At 43.0% G+C, this 21107-nt stretch overlaps 2 protein-coding genes across 2 annotated transcripts in view; one reads left to right on the top strand and one right to left on the bottom strand.

The window, feature by feature from the left end:
* The first annotated feature begins 200 nt into the window (after positions 1-200).
* LOC311109898 (reduced folate transporter-like) lies at positions 201-17320 on the top strand. The gene is made up of 6 exons (XM_084152914.1): positions 201-231; positions 1125-1789; positions 9786-10587; positions 11539-11731; positions 12400-12541; positions 12947-17320. The coding sequence occupies exons 2-6, from the start codon at positions 1517-1519 to the stop codon at positions 13148-13150; spliced, it is 1614 nt and encodes a 537-aa protein (XP_084009040.1). The 5' UTR covers positions 201-231; positions 1125-1516; the 3' UTR covers positions 13151-17320.
* Positions 17321-17695: 375 nt separating this feature from the next.
* The window catches only part of LOC311109912 (collagen alpha-1(XVIII) chain-like), a gene marked incomplete at its 5' end in the record, with an annotated part of 28495 nt that continues 25083 nt past the window's right edge, over positions 17696-21107 (bottom strand). The window contains 7 exons of the mRNA XM_084152928.1: positions 17696-18816; positions 19178-19293; positions 19417-19614; positions 19749-20363; positions 20503-20535; positions 20650-20778; positions 20917-20981. Of these exons, the coding sequence (XP_084009054.1) occupies positions 18603-18816; positions 19178-19293; positions 19417-19614; positions 19749-20363; positions 20503-20535; positions 20650-20778; positions 20917-20981 (1370 nt within the window). The 3' untranslated portion in view covers positions 17696-18602. The remainder of the gene's footprint in view (positions 18817-19177; positions 19294-19416; positions 19615-19748; positions 20364-20502; positions 20536-20649; positions 20779-20916; positions 20982-21107) is intronic.

Here is a 21107-nt window from a genome sequence, read left to right as displayed (position 1 = left end):
TATTAGCCATTGATATTAAAACTAGTGAAAGTATTGATCATTGAGTAATATATTAATGTTAATTTATGAAATACCTTTTTAGGTCCATTTTGGATTATCCCCGTTCAATCAACAGAAACTACAGTCCCCATAGTTACTTGGAAATTCTCACAGCCTCAGCTGCTCGGCTGTCTGAAATGCATTCATTGAACAACAGCGCACACACGAGTTCAGTAGAGGGAGAAATTAGAGGTAGGATTTACATACTTTCCTTGTCAATGTATAAAGTTCTATGTACATTGTTTAAAACCAATTATTGGTGTCAAGTTCAGCAATGTTTCCCTGCAATAAGATAATATTAACTCGCATGATGAAGCTAACATTAGCTAGCTAATATCAGCTACTGTAGACGGTTAGCTAAATTGTCTAGGCTAGTTTACGTTAGCTGTAGCTAGCTCTCTGACATTGTTCACTAGCAAGGGGTTTATCAAAACAAGCTTAGCTACCTCTGCCAGACACGCTTAGCTACCTTTGGTTGAGCTGGCTGCATTAGCATGTAGCTTGCTAGTTAACTAACGTTCGGTATTCCAGACTGGAATCTGGTTAGCTAACGTTAACTAGTTAGCTAACATTGAATATGGCTCGTGCCAGCCATGCGTGCAGAAGTTGCACCCCTATTTCACCAAAGACAATTTAGCGATTACTTCTTAAAGTATGTCTGGTCTCACATGAATGCAGCATTACAATTACAACGCTATCTAACTGGTAAACTCCAATGCAATAGCTGGTCAAAAGATAGACGTAACAAAAGTCGTTCGTTATGAATCTATTTTTGGAATGTGTCAACCCCCTAAGTTAAATCAGTCCAACAGAGAATAACAAAGTTATGTCATGCACTGACTGCACCCATTCCCTTTTTTTTGTTGCGATTCAAAATGTATTTTGGAATACGTGTGACCTGACAGCTCAGATCTGTTAGGGTCGTTGTTTACCATCGTTGTTACTATAATAAGTGTGATTTGATGTCCCTGCCCGGAAATGACAGCTTTCGGTTGAGCACCATCCCACAAGATAATGAAGAATACAGCACTCTGTCAGAAAATAGACTTTGCATGACTATTTGCAAACATTCTTGTCTTTTACAGGTTCACAATGACCGGAGGTCTAGCTGTAAGCTAACTTGCTTTCAATCATTGGCAATCCATGGAATGGAGCAAAGGTTGACATTCTCTCATACATACAGTATGAAAATGGCTGCAGCTAGCACTTTAACTCCATGTTCGTCATTGTGAAAGGTTTCCCCCTCAACCCCTCTGTAATGTTTAACACTGGATCCTTTGTGGAACTTGTAAGGGAAGAGTGCTAACAGGAATCTTTACTCATTGTCTGCGTAGAAACCCTGAATTTGAGGTTTAGGCCCTACTCTCTGGTTTGTATGAAAATTCCTATAGCAAGCCTCTTCCCTATAGCTTACCACTTAGTAATTTACTGTCAGAGGTAGACTTGGGACTCCAGTGTCCACTGTCAGGCCACTGCCATGGTGGACAAAGACGCTATGGTGAGTGGGGACAGGGTTGTGGAGGAAGAGGCTAAACTGGACCTGAAGGAGACCGCCCCTGGAGAGCCTGACCCTGAGATGGCTCTTCCCCCACCTGAGGACCCCTCAGACGGCCAGACCAACACAGCCCGGACCTGGGAGTTGTCGGTGGTGTTCTTGTGTTTCTATGGGTTTATGGTGCAGCTTAAGCCTGGGGAGCCCTTTATAACACCAAACCTGCTCAGCACGGAGAAGAACTTCACCAGGGAACAGGTCAGTGATGCACAGCCATCCTCCTATAACAGCGTGTAATGTTGGTGTGGTGTGTTTTTTGCTTAAGAGTGCAATGTGTGTGGTCGGTGTGTGTATGCAACTATCCGTGTGTGTGTCTTAAGTTAACCATAGTTTGTAAGGGTGGGTAGATGTGTAAGAGGTAGGGCTGCACAATGTGGGCAAAAAATCGAATTGAGATTATATTACCAAATGTTGTGATTTGATGTTAAAGATCAAAATACTAGGGTGAACTGTTGGAATCATAGAAATTGAATAACTTATATTAACAAGTAGGGCTGGGAATTAGCAGGGACCTAAAGATACAACGTTATCATGATACTTAGGTGCCGATACGATATGTATTGTGGTTCTCGTGATTCTATATGTATTGTGATTCGATACTCTGATTTCATTATGATTCGATGTTCCAAACATATTGCTCACCATATGTCTGCTGCAGAGGGACAAGAGAGAGCCATGAGAAAAGGAGTTTTGATCAGTCATGGAAATAAAAGTGCTGAAAACAAATAGTCTCCCTATTTAAAAAGGAGAACATGCTATGAAGGAAAAATACTGGAATTTTGGTGCAGGTGCAGCCAACTAGTGAAATTTTTTTGAGGCCAATTGTCAAAACGATATGATATACAGTACCAGTCAAAAGTTTGGACACACCTACTCATTCCAGTTTTTTTTTTTTTACTATTGTAGAATAATAGTGAAGACATCAAAACTATGAAATAACACATATGGAATAATGTAGTAACCAAAAAAGTGTTAAACAAATCAAAATATATTTTATATTTGAGATTCTTCAAAGTAGCCACCCTTTGCCTTGATGACAGCTTTGCACACTCTTGGCATTCTCTCAACCAGCTTCATGAGGTAGTCACCTGGAATGCATTTCAATTAACAGGTGTGCCTTCTTATAAGTTAATTTGTGGATTTTATTTTGTTCTTAATGCATTTGAGCCAATCAGTTGTGTTGTGACAAGCTAGGGGTGGTATACAGAAGATAGCCCTAAAATAAGCAAAGAGAAACGACAGTCCATCATTACTTTAAGACATGAAGGTCAGTCAATACGGAAAATGTCAAGAACTTTGAAAGTTTCTTCAGTATCCTAATTTACAGTGGCTATCTCGTACATGTGACTTCCGTTTTGAGCGCGTCACTTGTCTCCGTGCTGCTGTGCTGTTTGTTGCTGCTACCTGCCAAACTTGACGGCTTTTACTGTTTTTAAACCGTTTAATCAATTTTCATTTAACACATTTTACCAACGTCTTAGTTATTTTTATACTCGGAGGTTACGTGTCTCTCATGGCTTCGCTCACCCCTGGATGTACCACCTGCCAGTACCTGAGCCAGAGAGTCGCTGAGCTGGAGGGGAGAGTATCTGTCTTGCGCCAGATCAAGGAGGACGAAGAACTCCTGGACTCCATGGTTGCACAAACCACCTCCAAAATCGAGGACGTCACCTGCCCCTGGCTCGGCACCTCCACTTCTGGGGAGCCTGTAACGGAGAAACTCCATTCGGTTCCCTTAAATGAGCCATGGCCCAGGCTAGGAGCTAAACCGAAGGGCCCGGTCTGTTCCACCCCTTCTGCTCCGCCTCAGGATGCCTGGATTGCTGTCCGGGGAGTAAAGCACTCCAGGAAACGGAATCCATCAAATGTTTCGGAAGTGCTACAATTGGGGAGGAGATTCAAGGTCCTGGAAGACCTGGAAGTGCATTCCAATCATACTGTACAGGGTCCCTCTGCTACATCTCTACTGCTGCCGTCTCACTCTCAGGTGGAAGTGCCCAAGCACACTCATCTGCGCTCCTTGCCTACCGCTAGGTCGTCAGTCTCAGCTGCTAGCCCCCCTCAACCTGCTAGGAGGCAGATCACTCGGGAGAGGCCCTGTCATTTACCCAATAAACCCATCTGTAGTCCTTCCGTTCTCGTGGTGGGTTCATCCATGGTCTGAAACGTTTCAATCCGGAAAGCTGAGACTTTCTGCTACCCTGGCGTTACGATCCCTGACCTAAATTCCATGCTACCGCTACTTATTAGCAAGCACTCCGCCGCTTCAACTGTCATTGTTCATGTTGGGTCAAATGACATTAAACTCCAGCAGTCAGAGAAATTGAGAGAGGATTTTAAAACATTGATAAATACGCTGCTGGAATCTGGGAAGCAGTGTGTTGTTTCCGGTCCTTTTCCATCCCCACGCTACACGGATATGGTTTTTAGTCGTATACGCCAATTACACACCTGGCTTAAGGGATACTGCTGCGCGATGGGAATTCCTTTTGTGGATAACTTTGCAGCTTTTACAGACCGACCAGGTCTATTTCTTCGGGACAATTTACATCTTAACAGGTATGGCTCCAGCATCCTCTCCACCAACATTTCTCTTACTCTTGCCTCATGTAGAGCCTTTGATACCTGACGTTGTGTATTTTCGGGCATTGACTTTTGGGATTGTACGCTCCCCTATCAGACTATGTTCAATGCTCCTCTCCCAGTTTCATTAATTAGTCCCTCAATTGCAAATATGGAACAAACTACAGCTAACAACCTTTCTGCAATTCCCAGATTATTGTCCAATCACCGTATTGCGAATACTACTTACGTGCAGAGAGGTATTGTTAGTAGTAATCTTGTCCCCATAAAATTGAGCTCTGTCAATAGCCCGAAAATGGTTTATTGCTCATTCAGTGCAGCTTCAGGTGCCACCTTGGATACTCCATCTGATATGAATTCCCGTAGCAATGGCATTGGAGTAATTCATTTGAATGCTAGAAGCCTGATCCAAAAGTTGGACTTTATTGAAATTTTGGTATCACAATCAAATGTTGACGTACTGATTGTATCTGAATCGTGGCTGTGTGATTCTGTACCTGATTCAGATGTTCAATTGATTGGGTACAATATTTATAGAGCTGATAGAGTTGGTAGAGGTGGTGGTATCGCGATTTATGTAAAATGCTGCTTAAATGTTTCTGTGTCCATATCAACCTCTGTCCCAAAGCAATATGAATGTCTAGTTTTAAATGTGGGACTTGGTAATAATGGTAATTTAACTCTAGTAGGGGTATACCCCCCCCCCCCCCCCCCCCCCCCCTCAGCTCCTCCTTGTACTCTATGCAAGTTATCTGATATACTGTCTAATTATGCAAACTCTGAATTACTGATTTTAGGAGATTTTAACCTGGATTGGCTTTCACCAGTATCCGATAAATTAAAACATTTACATTTACATTTAAGTCATTTAGCAGACGCTCTTATCCAGAGCGACTTACAGTTAGTGCATACATTACTTTTTTCATACCCCCCGTGGGAATCGAACCCACAACCCTGGCGTTGCAAACGCCATGCTCTATAAACTGAGCTACATCCCCTGCCAGCCATTCCCTCCCCTAACCTAGACGACGCTGGGCAAATTGTGCGCCGCCCCATGGGTCTCCCGGTCGCGGCCGGCTACGACAGAGCCTGGATTCGAACCAGGATCTCTAGTGGCACAGCTAGCACTGCGATGCAGTGCCTTAGACCACTGCGCCACTAAAATACATTTGTACTGAGCTAAATCTAACTCAGCTGATAACTAAACCAACCCGTCCCAACTTTAAGAATCCAGTAAAATCTACTCTACTAGACATTATTCTAACAAATACCCCCCATAAATACACAGCCAGTGGGGTTTTTTCAAATGATATCAGTGACCACTGCTCTATTACTTGTATTAGAGATACCAGCCGGAAACACTCTGATCCCTGTATAATCTCTAAGAGAAATTATAAACATTTCTCACAGCAAGCTTTTATCCTTGACTTATATCACTCTGAGCTTTTATCCACTTGCTGCTTTCTGGACCCGGTTTTAGCCCTTGCTTTTTTCTCTTCTATTGTTACCTCTATGGCTGATAAACATGCCCCGCTTAAGAATCACAGAGTAAGAAACCGAACCAGTTCTTGGTTCTCTCCTGAATTGTCAGGTATTTTTCTGCTAAAGAATCGGACCTGGGCCTTGGCGAGGAAAACAGGTACTCCAGCTGATTGGCTGTTTTTTAGGCAATTGAGAAATAAATGTACTGCAGCTGTCAAAAAGGCAAAATCAAATTACTTCCTTAATGCTATGACAGATTCTGCAGGAGATCCTGCAAAATTCTGGAAAACCGTTAATTCACTGAAACGGGGGAATTCTGCTGTTTCTCTTCCTAAGCAAATTATCTCAGACTCCTGTATTCTAAGTGTAAAAAATGACATTTGTGATGCTTTTAATAAGCATTTCATCTCTGCTGGTTTTTTATTTGAAAGGAAAAGTGGCCATTGTGGTACTGGCCAGTTAGTTGATTTTTCGTCTTGCTTTTCAAACGTTACTCTGAAAAATGGTAACCCTGTTTTTAGTTTCCAGAAAACAACTGAAGCAGAGGTTCTAGCTGCCCTGTGTGCCATTGATACTAAGAAATCCTTAGGCGCTGACAATTTAGACCCGTACTTACTTAAGTGTGCTGCACCTATCATTGCTGGTTCAGTGACACACATTTTTAATCTAACATTAAGCACAGGAAATATCTCTAAGGTGTGGAAAGCAGATTTTGTTCTGCCATTACATAAGGGAGGTGACGGTAGTGATTTGGATAACTATCGACCCATCTCTAGGCTCCCTTGTCTGGCAAAGATCCTAGAATCTATAGTCAACAAACAGTTACAATCTTTTCTTTCTGTTAACAGTATTTTTAGCACCAATCAATCTGGTTTTAGATCTAAACACAGTACCACATCGGCCACTATGCTTGTTGTAAATTATATTGCATATGCCTTAGATGATAGAAAGCACTGTGCTGCGTTGTTTGTAGATTTGTCAAAAGCTTTTGACACTGTAGACCATGCTATCCTTTTGAGTAAGCTGTCATCTATAGGACTGGGCACTGATGCCTGTCGATGGTTTTATGACTATCTTAAAGATAGAACTCAGGCCGTCATGGTCAACGGGGTCAAATCTGACCCCTTACAGTTACCTAAAGGGGTCCCTCAGGGTTCAATAATTGGCCCACTATTGTTCTCACTTTATATAAACAACATTGGTGATGATGTCAGATATTGTGATGGACACAGTGATGTACTCTATTGCTCCAACAGCGGACCAAGCTATAATGCAGTTGGAGTCTGATTTTAGGATACTACAGTGGTCTCTTTTACAGCTTAAACTTGTTTTAAACGCTAAGAAAACAAATGTCATGTTTTTTTCTAGGTCTAAACTCTCAATTAGAAACACTTTTGTAATCACTAGCTTGGATGGTACTCAAATCAAACAGGTCTCTGCATATAAATACTTAGGGGTATGGTTAGATGATAGGCTTTCTTTAAAAAAAACATGTTACTGAATTGGGGAAAAAAGCTCAAATTCAAGATAGGGTTCCTTTACAGAAACAGGGCTTGTCTGTCCTCCGTAAATAGAAAACAAATTGTGCAGGCTACTTTTATGTCCGTTTTAGATTATGGTGATATTATCTATATGCATGCATCGGCAAAAACATTAAAACCACTGGATGCTATTTACCATTGTGCACTCAGGTTTATCACAGGTGATAGTTACAAAACTCATCACTGTATCCTATATCAACATGTGGGTTGGGCCTCTCTATCTGTGAGGCGAGAGCAACATGCTCTCTTGTTTATTTATAAAGCACTTCTTTTAAAACTACCTCCATATATATCATCATTAGTTTCCACTAGATATACTAATTTTAAAACCAGATCACAGATGTGGATTACATTAGAGACTCCTGTGGTCTCCACAGAGTTTGGTAGGACTGCCTTCAGTTCCTTTGCACCTTATTTATGGAACAAACTGCAGATCCAACTTAAGTTAGACACTCTGGTGTCCCTTGCCCATTTAAAAAATGTTATGGAGGATCAATATGATGTTGTCTGTGATTGTTTCTGTTGAATTGTGTTTTTGTATGTTTGAAATGTTCTTGTCTGTATGTCTAAAACTGTACATGTCAACATGTTTACACAGGGCACAGCCGTAAAAGAGATCCAGGTCTCAGTCTGTTTTCCCTGTTAAAATAAAGATTAAAAAAAAAGAAGTGCAGTCGCAAAAACCATCAAGCGCTATGATGAAACTGCCGTCATGAGGACCGCCACAGGAAAGAAAGACCCAGAGTTACCTCTGCTGCAGAGGATAAGTTCAATAGAGTTACCAGCTTCAGAAATTGCAGCCCAAATAAATGCTTCACAGAGTTCAAGTAACACACACACATCTCAACAGCAACTGTTTAGAGGAGACTGCGTGAATCAGGCCTTCATGGTCGAATTGCTGCAAAGAAACCACTACTAAAGGACACCAATAAGAAGAAGATACTTTCTTGGGCCAAGAAACATGAGCAATGGACATTAGACCGGTGGAAATCTGTCCTTTGGTCTGATGAGTCCAAATTTGAGATTTCTGGTTCCAACCGCCGTGTCTTTGTGAGACGCAAAGTAGGTAAACGGATGATCTCTGCATATGTAGTTCCCACCGTGAAGCATGGAGGAGGATGTGTGATGGTGTGGGGGTGCTTTGCTGGTGACACTGTCTGTGATTTATTTAGAATTCAAGGCACACTTAACCAGCATGGCTACCACAGCATTCTGCAGCGATATGCCATCCCATCTGGTTTGCGCTTAGTAGGACTATCATTTGTCTTTCAACAGGACAATGACCCAACACATCTCCAGGCTGTGTAAGGGCTATTTGACCAAGAATGAGAGTGATGGAGTGCTGCATCAGATGACCTGGCCTCCACAATCACCAGACCTCAACCCAATTGAGATGTTGGACCGGAGAGTGAAGGAAAAGCAGCCAACAAGTGCTCAGCATATGTGGGAACTCCTTCAAGACTATTGGAAAATCATTCCAGGTGAAGCTGGTTGAGAGAATGCCAACAGTGTGCAAAGCTGTCATCAAGGCAAAGGGTGGCTACTTTGAAGAATCTAAAATATATTTTGATTTGTTAAACACTTTTTTGGTAACTATATGATTCCATATGTGTTATTTCATAGTTTTGATGACTTCACTATTATTCTACAATGTAGAAAATAGTAAAAATTAAGAAAAACCCTTGAATGAGTAGGTGTGTCCAAACGTTTGACTGGTGCTGTATAGTAAAAAATAATTTCCCTGTATGTAACGGTTTGGATTTTTTCCCCATCACTATTAAGAAGCAAAGTGGAAAGTGGCATCGTTCTTGTTTGGAGCGATTGGTTGACTGCATTGACCTAACAGAATAGCATGTAAACTTACAGTGAATCTAACAGCGAGGAGTAGGAACTGCACCGTTTGATAGGAAGCAGCTGCAAGGTAATTTCCTACGATGTAGGCTATAGCCTTGTATGACAACCCTGATATAAGCTGTATCAGCTGACACTGAATTCATACTTGGAGCTTGAACAACAACCTCTCAATCCCAATGTAATTGAAACAAAGTGCCAGTTATTATTTTCCAGTGTTCCTTAGTCATGGAACCCACTGGACTGTAATAAGGCAATCACAGTGTGAGTGCGGTAACCCCTCCTCAGTATGGTCAAAGTTCACATTCCTACAAAATAGGTCAGAGTCTCTTTTTCTGATTGGTTACTGTAGGCTTGTCTGGCTCAGTGTCAACTAATGAACCTAATGGCCTGAAGTCTGCAGACTCATTGGAAGGTGTCCTAGCATACAATGTAGTCTTAGTTCAAATGAAGGGGATCAGTGAAGGTTTTTGCTCCCCTCATTTCCTGTAGAGGGAGATTAACGTTGTTGCATTGGCAAAAGGTGATTCTAAACAGCATATGAGGCATGTGCATTTGTCAGTGTTCGAGGATTCACTGGGAACTAGCCTAAATATGCAATTTGAGAATACCTGCCTGCACATTTATATAGCCTTCAGCTAAAACAACTTTTTACAACGAGAATTACATTCCACGTAGCCCTCTCAGTCCATTCTATGTGGTCTCCCTCTCTCATGCCCCCCATTCTATTCCTCCAGGTGACCAATGAGATCAACCCGATCCTGTCCTACTCCTACATGGCGGTGCTGGTGCCAGTCTTCCTCCTGACAGACGTCCTGCGCTACAAGCCCGTCCTGGTCCTCTCCAGCCTCAGCCACGTGGCCATCTGGCTCCTCATCCTCCTAGGCTCCTCCCTCTTAGAGATGCAGTTCATGGAGTTCTTCTACGGCATCACCATGGCAGCACGCGTGGCCTACTCCTCCTATATCTTCTCCCTGGTCACCCCAGAGCTCTACCAGCGCGTGGCCAGCTACTCGCGCTCTTCCGTCCTCATGGGGGTGTTTACCAGCTCGGTGCTGGGTCAGGTGCTGATATCCGTGGGCAGGCTCTCCTTCGCCACACTCAGTGCTGTCTCCTTGGGCTTGGTGTCCTTCGGCCTGGTTCTCTCATGCTGCCTGCCCTGGCCCAAGAGGTCCCTGTTCTTCAACAGGGCCCACCGCGCTGCCCAGAGGAACCTCCAGGAGCAGGCTGCAGCGCAGTCAGAGCTGGCCAGGATGAAGCAGGGAGAAGGGGGCTTGGGTTCAGATGACACACCCTCCCTGGCCCCTCTCAGCTCTGGTTCCTCCTGGAGGGACTCGGTGTTCATTCAGATGCTGAAGGAGCTGAGGAACGTGCCGCGGAGTCCCAGCCTCAGACTGTGGAGCCTGTGGTGGGTGTTCAACTCGGCTGGCTACTACCTGGTGCTGTTGTACGTCCATGTCCTGTGGAACAAGGTGTACCCCGCCACGGAGAACAAACACGTCTACAACGGAGGGGTGGAGGCTGTCTCCACACTACTGGGTGAGGGATCAATTTCCCCTAGGTTTTAGTTTTAGGCTGGGTACAAAGGCCCCCCCAATGCCAGGTATACAAGTGTTTTAATAACCAATGTGTAGCATTCACCTGGGTTTTTACTGTCTGACAGGGTTGGAGCCTGTGTTCTCCAAGTCAGTGATTCGTACAAAATATTAACACCCCTACAGCAGTTGGCAGAGGTAGTAGTGAGAGAACCATGGCAACATGCAGTCCAATGAGTTCTCTGGCATCACATGACATCAGGTCAAAAGGTTTGTCTTAGACTAGGGTTCCCCATCTCCAGTCCTCCAGTACCCCCAACAGCACACATTGTTGTTGTAGCCCCAGGCTAACTCACCTGACTCAACTTGTCAAGGGCTTGATGATTAGTTGACAAGTAGAATCGGGTGTGCTTGTCCATGGCCACTACAAAAATGTGCACTGTTGGGGAGGACTGGAGTTGGGAAACACTGTTTTAGACAGACCCCTCTCCAATGATTTAATTAGGACTGAAGTTACATCACCTAAACAGCTGACAAGGACAGGAGACATACAAAGCCCATCAATCTAGAAAGAGGAATTCCCATGAAGCAGAATGTGATGTGGTGACACAACATAACAGACAAAACAGTCACGTTCTGATGAAAGGTGGTTGAAGATTACAATCATTTAGATGATAACCACACAGGGAGGTGATGCCAGACAGTATGCTCCCCATAGTGACTTAGTATAATTATGTTATTGATGCCTAATAATAACATAAAGGCTTAATGAACCAGCAATCCCCTCTGTTTGCCTTGATACGATAATCACACTCTGTGACCCTGTGTCTACAAACACACACACACACACAGCATTTATTAAATGAAGTTCCCCCAAGCCTTAACCACCTACTGACTCATTAACTTAGTCAGCTTTTCTTCTTCGACTAACTCCACCTCGTTAACTCTGTCCCAGGTGCGATCACGTCGTTTGCAGCGGGCTTCGTGAAGATCCGCTGGAACGTGTGGTCTGAGCTGGTGATCGGTGTGATCACGGCTCTGCAGGCTGGCCTGCTGCTCCTCATGGGGACCACCAGCAACATCTGGGTCTGCTATGTGGCCTACTCCTTCTTCAAGGGTTTCTACCAGTTCCTCGTGCCTATCGCCATGTACGTTTTCTTAGGTCCAGTTTTATTTAACATCATTGTATACATATAATGGGATGTGGTGTTTTGGGGATTGTCATGTTCAGATGTGTGCAGTGTATGAATGCATTGTCAAATAGAACTGTCACATGTTTCTTACTTTAGGCTCTACATTTGATCTGCTGACTATTTTTTATTTATTTAACTAGGCAACAAATTCTTATTTACAATGACGGCCTACCAAAAGGCAAAAGGCCTCCTGTGGGGACGGGGTCTGGGATAAAATACTATATATATATATATATATATATATATATGTGCCATGCTATGTTGTTGTCTTAGGTCCTTCTTTATATAGTGTTGTGGTGTCTCTCTTGTCGTGATGTGTGTTTTGTTATGACAAAACACACATCATGACAAGAGAGACACCACAACACTACATAAAGAAAGACCTAAGACAACAACATAGCATGGTAGCAACACATGACAACACAGCATGGTAGCAACACGACATGACAACAACATGGTAGCAACACAACATGGCAGCAGCACAACATGGTAGCAGCATAACATGGTACAAACATGATTGGGCACAGACAACAGCACAAAGGGCAAGAAGGTAGAGACAACAATAAATCACGCGAAGCAGCCACAACTGTCAGTAAGAGTGTCCTGTTGTGGTGTTTGTGCAGTTTCCAGATCGCCTCGTCTCTCACCAAGGAGCTGTGTGCCCTGGTGTTTGGGGTCAACACCTTCCTGGCGACCATTCTGAAGACCATCATCACCCTCATCGTCTCAGACAAGAAGGGCCTGGGACTAGACGTGCACTCCCAGGTAAATCACACTGATTACCACCACGCTCAGACAACTTCCTGCAAGCTAACGTCAACCGTACGGAAACACCATATGTTTTCTAATGAGTGCTGTTCCGTTCTCCAACCGTATGGAAACACCATATGTTTTCTAATGAGTGCTGTTCCATTCTCCAACCGTATGGAAACCCCATATGTTTTCTAATGAGTGCTGTTCCGTTCTCCAACCGTATGGAAACACCATATGTTTTCTAATGAGTGCTGTTCCATTCTCCAACCGTATGGAAACCCCATATGTTTTCTGAGTGCTGTTCCATTCTCCAACTGTATGTAAACACCATATGTTTTCTAATGAGTGCTGTTCCGTTCTCCAACTGTATGGAAACACCATATGTTTTCTAATGAGTGCTGTTCCGTTCTCCAATAGTTCCTGATCTACTTCTTCTACTTTGCCTTGCTGACGGTCATCTACCTGGGCTGTGCTGTCTGGGTCATCATTCGCCACTACAGGAACCAATCGGCGGGAGGGGGAGGGGCCACAGACCAGTCCACGCCCACTGAGCTATGTTCCGTACCATCAAAACCCTCGGAGACGGAACCTCTGTCCAATGGGAACAACGTCAAGGCCTGAAAGGGATATTTTGGGATTTTGTCAATGAAGCCCTTAATCTACTTCCCCAGAGTCAGATTAACTTGTGGAAACCATTTTTATGTCTCTGCGTGCAGTTTGAAGGAATTTGCTAGCTGTTCCTGTAGACTTCCAGTCATTGCGCTAGCTAATGCTAGTTGGCATTGGCTCACGAAACTACCTCTAACTTCCTTCATACTGGATGCAGGTACATAAAAATGCTATCCTAGAGTTCATCTGACTCTGGGGAAGTAGATTAAGGGCCTCATTGCCAAAATCCCAAACTGTCCATTGAACATTGTGATGTCATCTTGACATCAACCCCTAAACCCCCTACACTGACATTGAGTAGAGTGGTCTAAACGGTCTCGCAATCTCAAAGACAGATGAGACTTAGAGGTGAGTCGAGACCTCATGACATTTCCTTGGACGTGTTGGTGGAGTGTAGTTTACCAGTATTAATGAACAATCACTGTTCTCATCCTTTAGTGCCTTATCTGTTATATCCAACGTGTCTTCAGTTCCCCAAAAAGGATGTTATTATGAAATACATAGTTTAAAGAATTACAGGCAGGGCCCACATACATTATTACAAGACAAAAAAGCTCACTCGATCAAGCCTAATGGTCTTGTAAGTATGAAAGCAAAGCTCACTTTCATATATATATATAGATAAAGAAGCTTGAAAGGGTAGTGGAATGGGGTAATGTCTTAGTGCAGGGTGGGAAGAATAAAATACATCACCTTATGTGTGGTACAAATCCCATTATTGTGGGAGCACCTCCTCTAATAGTGTGAATTAGGCTGTGTGAGAAGGTTTGCATTTTAAGCAACCTGCCTAAACATTGTTTGAAGTACAATAGACCATCATAGCTACTGTAGTAGGTCAATTTAAGGAATGTCCTTTTTCGCCTTCAGACCAATCCCTACTTCTTACTCAAAACAGTGTGATGTTTTTAATAGTCATAGGTTGGGCCTAGTTGTCGGCCCAATGTTTTCAGAGAGACTGTTGACATGGACTCTGTAGTGGCTGCTTTGCTCTTTTCTTATCCCAGACACATCCCAAAGGGTGTTATTCACTGGCGATTATGTTCACAGTTTTCCAAATACAGAGTAATCATATGTTTTCCCTGTTTATGTTGAAGCACGTATGTCTTTGTAACACCGACTGAGAAAATAATAATCTCAAGTAGAGGGGACCAATAGGAAATGATCTACTGAAACGGTCTAACTAATTCTACTGGACTACTACTTCTACTGATGGAACAATAGCAAATGATTCACTGTTTGCGATCATTAGGAATTCTCGACAATTGCTGCAATTGTATTGATTAGCAAATATTTTTTTCATCTGTGTACATATTGTTAGCTGTATAGAAGTCCTCCAGTGAGAGAGGGTTGCCCCAAAGGATCGTGATTACTATGTGATCAAAGTAGCATTGCTTTAGATTAAGCAGACACTTGAAAGGATGCATTTTTGGGCTGCTGAATCTTCCTGAATATATTTCTTTGAAAAGTGTGAAAAGATTTTCTAAATGAAGTGCTTTGTGTGTATGTTCACTACGCTCCCATTGTCTTAGGTTTAATCAGCTATTGGTTATGAACAAAGCAGATGCCAATTGTTTTAGGACCTTCAAACTAACCATATCAGTGCACTTACTTGCTGCCAGTGATTAATTCATTGCACCTTGTGTCAGGAAGTGTTTTAGCTACCATTTTGTGTATTGTCTTGCTTAGGGGAGAGTAGGGTAAGTTCAGCCATTTTTTTACATTCCGCATCACTCCGTCAAGGAAAATATAGTATTATTTCTATCAAAGATATCTACATATATTTCAGGGTGTTGTGTATCCCTGGAAATAATCAGAATTCATGTAAACATTACAGTTTTGAAAACATAGGTTGTCTGAAAAAAGTGGTCTCTTGGCACAACTTACCCCGTGTATGGAGTAAGTTGAGCCGCGGAATAGGGTAAGTTAAGCCATGCTGATGTATAGAACAATCTCAAAATTATCTACTTTGGTTTTGATACAAGCATCATGAAACCTCTAACACAATAAATTGTGAAAATCGTTGTTTTTTTTTACCTAACTTGCTTACCACTTTTTCCATGTGATTTCTTCCTTCAGACTCCATGAAATGATGACCTCTTCCTAGAGATTTAATTTTGTGTATGGTTTCCTAGAAACAAGGGTGGCTCAATTTACCTATTTTGCTCAATTTACCCCACTCTCCCCTATTTTATTATTTTTATGTTTTCATGCAGATTTGTCTTTTCATCCCAAGCAGTGCTAATAATACGTTCATTCATTTATCATTGTCATCTTTTCTAATAGGAAGCCCACATTAATGTGAATGTGTAAACTGGAGTATAGTTGTCATGAACTACTGCAAATGAGTTTGAGGATTTAGCTATGAGCTGGCAGACCTTTATTCTGCATGTTATTTTCCAGAATGTTCTAATGAGCTATTTTGTGTTGTTTTAATGCAGGGGTTCCCAAACCTTTTTGCTTCGTGACCCACCAATTGATGAGTCTTTTAAGTCTCGACCCACCATAAGGGTTGAGTGGTAAAAATAAATAAAAAAGCATATACACAGACCAAAGAATAAATACAAAATATGATCTTGGCAGCGGACAGAATATTTTGCAGTTTCAAAGCTAATCCCCTGCAATAGCACACATCTTGTCATGGAGCTGAAATAACTTTATTGCAATTTTAAAACCAATTTCCTACAATTCTATGCATTTTGACATGGAGCTGAGATTTTGTTTGTTTTTAAGCTAATTTACCACAATTCTACGCATTTTGACATGGCTGGTGTTCTTATGCTCAAACATAACATCAATGGGGGCCTGATTGTATATCTTTTATTTTGTTGATTGTAAAATCTCAAACATTATAGGCTATTATTGAAAAATATATAGGTCCATTATTTTTTCTACATCCCAACCCACAGTTTGGAAACCACAGTTTTAATGGAACAATTTATTTATCTGTGTGCGTAGGAGTGAAATTGGGTTTTCTTAAATGTTTGTCACTGAGGAAATGAAATGCAAAATGTGAAAATCTTTTAGGCCTATATGTTTATCCTTTGGAATCTGACAACTCTGGGAACTCATATCTGGTGTACCCTTTACATTCTAAATGTGTCTCCCGAGTGGCGCAGTGGTCTAAGGCACTGCATCGCAGTGCTAGCTGTGCCACTAGAGATCTCCAGGCTCTGTCGTAGCCGGCCGTGACCGGGAGACCCATGGGGCGGCGCACAATTGGCCCAGCGTCGTCTAGGGTAGGGGAGGGAATGGCCGGCAGGGATGTAGCTCAGTTGGTAGAGCATGGCGTTTGCAACGCCAGGGTTGTGGGTTCGATCCCCACGGGGGGCCAGTATGAAATTTTTTTATGTATGCACTCACAAACTGTAAGTCGCTCTGGATAAGAGCGTCTGCTAAATGACTAAAAAATGTAAAAAAATATATATATATATACCATACCTAACGTACGCCCATAAATGCAGATTACACTTGCACAATTTGTTATTTTACTTGCCTATAGTTTAATTGAATTACAATGCATAGGAAGTGGTTTGCTGAATTCCTGCCCCCTTGAGTAATCTTAGGACCATCATCGTACTACAAAACGCATACAAAACTGAGAAATCATGTCAGAATATAGACTATTATACTAGTTGAGTGCTTATTAATTACATGTAGAGTGGATAAAAGACGTGCGTGAACAGTACAAGTGCTTAACTTGAGAACACGATGTACAATGGGTCCGGAACACGAGATATGCAACTTGAACTTTGCACAATTCTCTTATTGATTTAAACGGTCATATCTCAAGGTAGGATTCGGCCTATAGTGACGAGGTTGTAGACAATGATTTTTACATGGTCATATTGGATCATAAACAAATACAAATGTATGAGATGAATTTCACCTAATAGTCGATATGCCGTGCAGTATACTAACCAACGACTTCAGTATAGGAAAAGATTTGTAACGTTAACTGTCAGAATTGTTAAATGTTTGTGTTATTGTCACACTGACTTCAATCAATGCCGAATATACACTTTGTGTGAATGACTGTGAACCTATTTTGTTGATGTAAAAAAACAGAAACTGATGTCAACAGTTTTATTTTTTATTTACAAATAAATCAGTTTTGAAAACATAGTGTAGCATTTGTGTGTTTGTTTGCAATAAACGTTGATGACAAGATAAATGATGTGGCCTAAGGAGACTCCTCCCCAGGGTCATACACCGGTTCATTCAGTGAGATGCAATGCTTTTGTCTTTGGATTTGGGATAAAAAGCCTACTTGATTTCTATCAGAGTGCATCTTGTCAACTGTAACTACAGTCCATAGACACTTAAGAGCACTTTTGAGGATTTTGAAATGCAAAAGGTTGTGTTTTTGTTTTGCATACTAATTACATTTTTCTGATACACAATGTCATGGTTCTTACCTTATCTCTTCATAGATCTAAACAGGTCCATGGAGTCCTTTACTGAAAAGTGGGCATGTTAAAACTACTTTGACTTTTTTTTAAATCACAAAATAAATACTCCTTTGTTATTATCAAAACATTTGAAATATCCTGTTCCCTTGGATGTCCGATAACAAAATAAAACAATCCAACATTTACGACAATGTTATATATAGATAGTGCTTCAAAAACTGGTTACATGTACAGATTACAATGCAATTTTTAAAAAGTGAATAAAAAATTACAACATTGAATAATAGACAAACATACATTTCATGTACAATACTGCAACAATTAGCTTGTTGGAATCATAGAGAGCATAGAATTAGTGTCCTATTTAATCCATGGGTGTGGTTTAATTCTAGGGCAAACTTAAAAGGCTATAGACTTTCTACAATACAGGTATTATGCTTGAGGGTAAGACCACAACTGACAGGTAAAAAAACTAAACATAACCATTGTGATAAAGTCTGTCCTCTAACCCTCAATGAACATGGCTTTATGAAGAGATTTCTGAAGTGGACAGTTAAAGGAAAAGTGGAATGTAACACAGAGGGAGGAATGAATCCAAACTCAACTGAAAACCACAGTGTTGAGGTGTTTACAGAACAGTGATTTAGACCTATGTGCAAGGGGTTGGGGTGGGCTGTTTGGTCAGCTGCGATCAGTGTATAAAGGGGGGTGGATTGGGGCTTGGGGGGGGGGGGGTCCATCTCTTGGCCTGGTTGTGGCTGTTCTTGATCAACCCCATATTATGGACATGTGGTCCTATTTGGCCAGCTGGACTGAGTGTAATGGAGAAGGGGAACGTAGCTGTTACAAACAAAGCACCATTGTGTGTGTGTGTACGTATGGTTTGTTACGCCTACCTCCTGGATTGGCTGATGTGTTTGTGTGTGTGTTTCATTTAGGCTTATCTCTTGATCTGGCTGAAGTGTGTGTGTGTGTGTGTGTTTGGTTGGTCACTCCTATCTCTTGAACTGTCCGATGTAGCTGTTCTCGATGCAGAGCACGGCGTAGGAGCTGTGGCAGCTGCTGGTGCTCTGTTGGAGGAGCTGGCCCCCCTGTAGAGAGGAGGCCATGCCCGTCAGCGCCCGCTCCCCTATACGCCACGTCTCACAGTAGTTATCCACCTGGCGGTGCCCCCTGCTCGTCGAACCGTGCCACATCATCTTGTCTGGCCTAGGGGAGGAGAGGATTAATGGAGGGAAGGAGATGAAGGGATTAATCATCATATTTTTGCTTTCATTCACTTTCTCAGCTGTTAACTTTAAAACTACATAACTTATCAATGCCTTCTTATGGACGTTGATATTTTGTGTATTGTGAGTGATATGTAGAAGTGTAGTGGCAGGTAGCTTAGTGGTTAAGAGCGTTGTGCCAGTAACCGAAAGGTCGCTGGTTCTAATCCCCGAGCCGACTAGGTGAAAAATATGTCAGTGCCCTTGAGCAAGGCACTTAACCGTAATTGCTCATGTAAGTCGCTCTGGATAAGAGCGTCTGCTAAATGACTAAAATGTAAATGTAAAATGTAGTGGATCACCATGTGCCGTCTGTGAGGATGTCTTTGCCATCGAAGGAGTAGATGGGTACGTTGTCCTTCACTCTGCCCTCTGAGTCACTGAAGATGGCCTCCCAATTGTCAAACAGGACCTCGTCCTATAGAGGGGACAGACAGATGTTTAGGGACGGTTGCTGCCAATTACTTAAATGATATGGAATGATACTGCGATTCTGATTGAAGCTGAAAATGCATCTCAGTCTTAGCCCACAGTACTGTACCTTCAGGTTGACGATGGGCATGCTATCCCTGTCTGACTTGCGGACGATGCTGTAAAGGTCCTGGAGCTTGGAGGAGAGGAAAGCCCGGAAGGTTCCCTTCAGCCCTATGGCCCGAGCCTGGTTAAAGCACAGGAAGTCTGCCCCTCTGATACCCCGCATGTTACCCCCCTGGGGGGCGTTCAGGGCCATCAGGTGAATCTGCAGAAAGAAAGCAGAAGAAAAGTGTGCTTTTAAAAACATGCTTCCATCACATCCATGATCACAAGTATTTCAGTAAAGACATGTTTTCAGGTGAACATTTTTTATGACATATTTCAATACTGGCTACTCACGCTTGGGCCTGACGTGTGTTGGTGGGTGGGGGTCTCAGGGGGTCTGGGTCTGCGTTGTGGGGTTACAGGGTAACGGGTGTCTGAGTAAACCGGGTACTGTGGGACGGGGGCTGGCTGGGGCTGGGGCTGGACCGGCTGAACAGGGTCAGGGTTGTGCAGGCGGTCTGTATAACTGGGGTACCGTGGATCAGTGTGTGAGGGGTATCTGGGGTCTGAGTTTGAGGGGTAGCGTGGATCCGGCTGGGCTGGGTAGCGTGGATCCGGTTGGGCTGGGTAGCGTGGATCCGGCTGGGCTGGGTAGCGTGGATCCGGCTGGGCTGGGTAGCGTGGATCCGGTTGGGCTGGGTAGCGTGGATCCGGCTGGGCTGGGTAGCGTGGATCCGGTTGGGCTGGGTAGCGTGGATCTGGCTGGGCTGGGTAGCGTGGATCCGGGTGAGTCGGGTAACGTGGGTCGGGGTAAACAGGGTGTTGTTCCTCAGGCTGTGGCTGGTGGAGGTCTAGCTGTCTGGGGGGTTGCTCTGTGGAGGTGCCACTGTCGGAGAAGTGGCCTGTGGCTGTGTTGAAGGGCTGGTAGTAGACCACTGGAGGAGGGTCGACAGCTGCCACCTCATTACCCTGCAGATAGATACAGACAGAGAAATAATGTGAATGTGATTCACTCACTAATGTGATTAATAACTTCATTAAGCAATTCACTCACTGTCACAATAGTGTATTGTCAGCATTTCTCAAGTGCACATTTCCAAGGACTTACCTGGTCAGGGGGTAAAGCTATGTATGGTCCAAGCTGAAAGGTAAAGGTAGAACATCTAAGTTAATCATGTAAACATTAACAAAGGATGAAGGTATTGTGTTTTCTAAATATAGTGGCTTGCATTCATTACACTGGTAAACACTGCACCTGGATTTGCCGGAAGCCATCTCGTACTCTGATGTAAAAGTCTGTTTGGTCGACCAGATACACCAGCGTCCCCTCTGCCTGTCGTCTGGCCGTGGCTGTCATCGTGTCATATGACCTCAGCACCATCACCTGTTCAAACATAGATGACAAGGAGCTAAATGATGTCATATCCTGGAAGTGGCGCATATATCATCATAGTGAGGCCCCATTCAGAAACAAGCCCTAACCAAGACCCTACACTAGGAATGGAGCAGTTAACAGACTCACCCCAGAGGAGTGTCCATCAGTCCCAGGTGGGCCAGGAGGACCCGGAGGTCCAGGGATGCTGATGGCTGAGATGTAAAAAGATCACGTTCATTGAAGCTGTTAACCGTAGCACTACTGTACTTCATGTCACCAGAAAGTTTACTTTAACGTGTGTTTCTGCCTATGTACTGTATGTATGAGTGTGTGTGTGA

This window comes from Coregonus lavaretus, assembly GCF_964263955.1.
Source record: "Coregonus lavaretus genome assembly, chromosome: 35".
Lineage (NCBI taxonomy): Eukaryota > Metazoa > Chordata > Actinopteri > Salmoniformes > Salmonidae > Coregonus > Coregonus lavaretus.
Note: the sequence above shows the minus strand (reverse complement) of the source record. Positions and strands in the feature narration are given on the sequence as shown.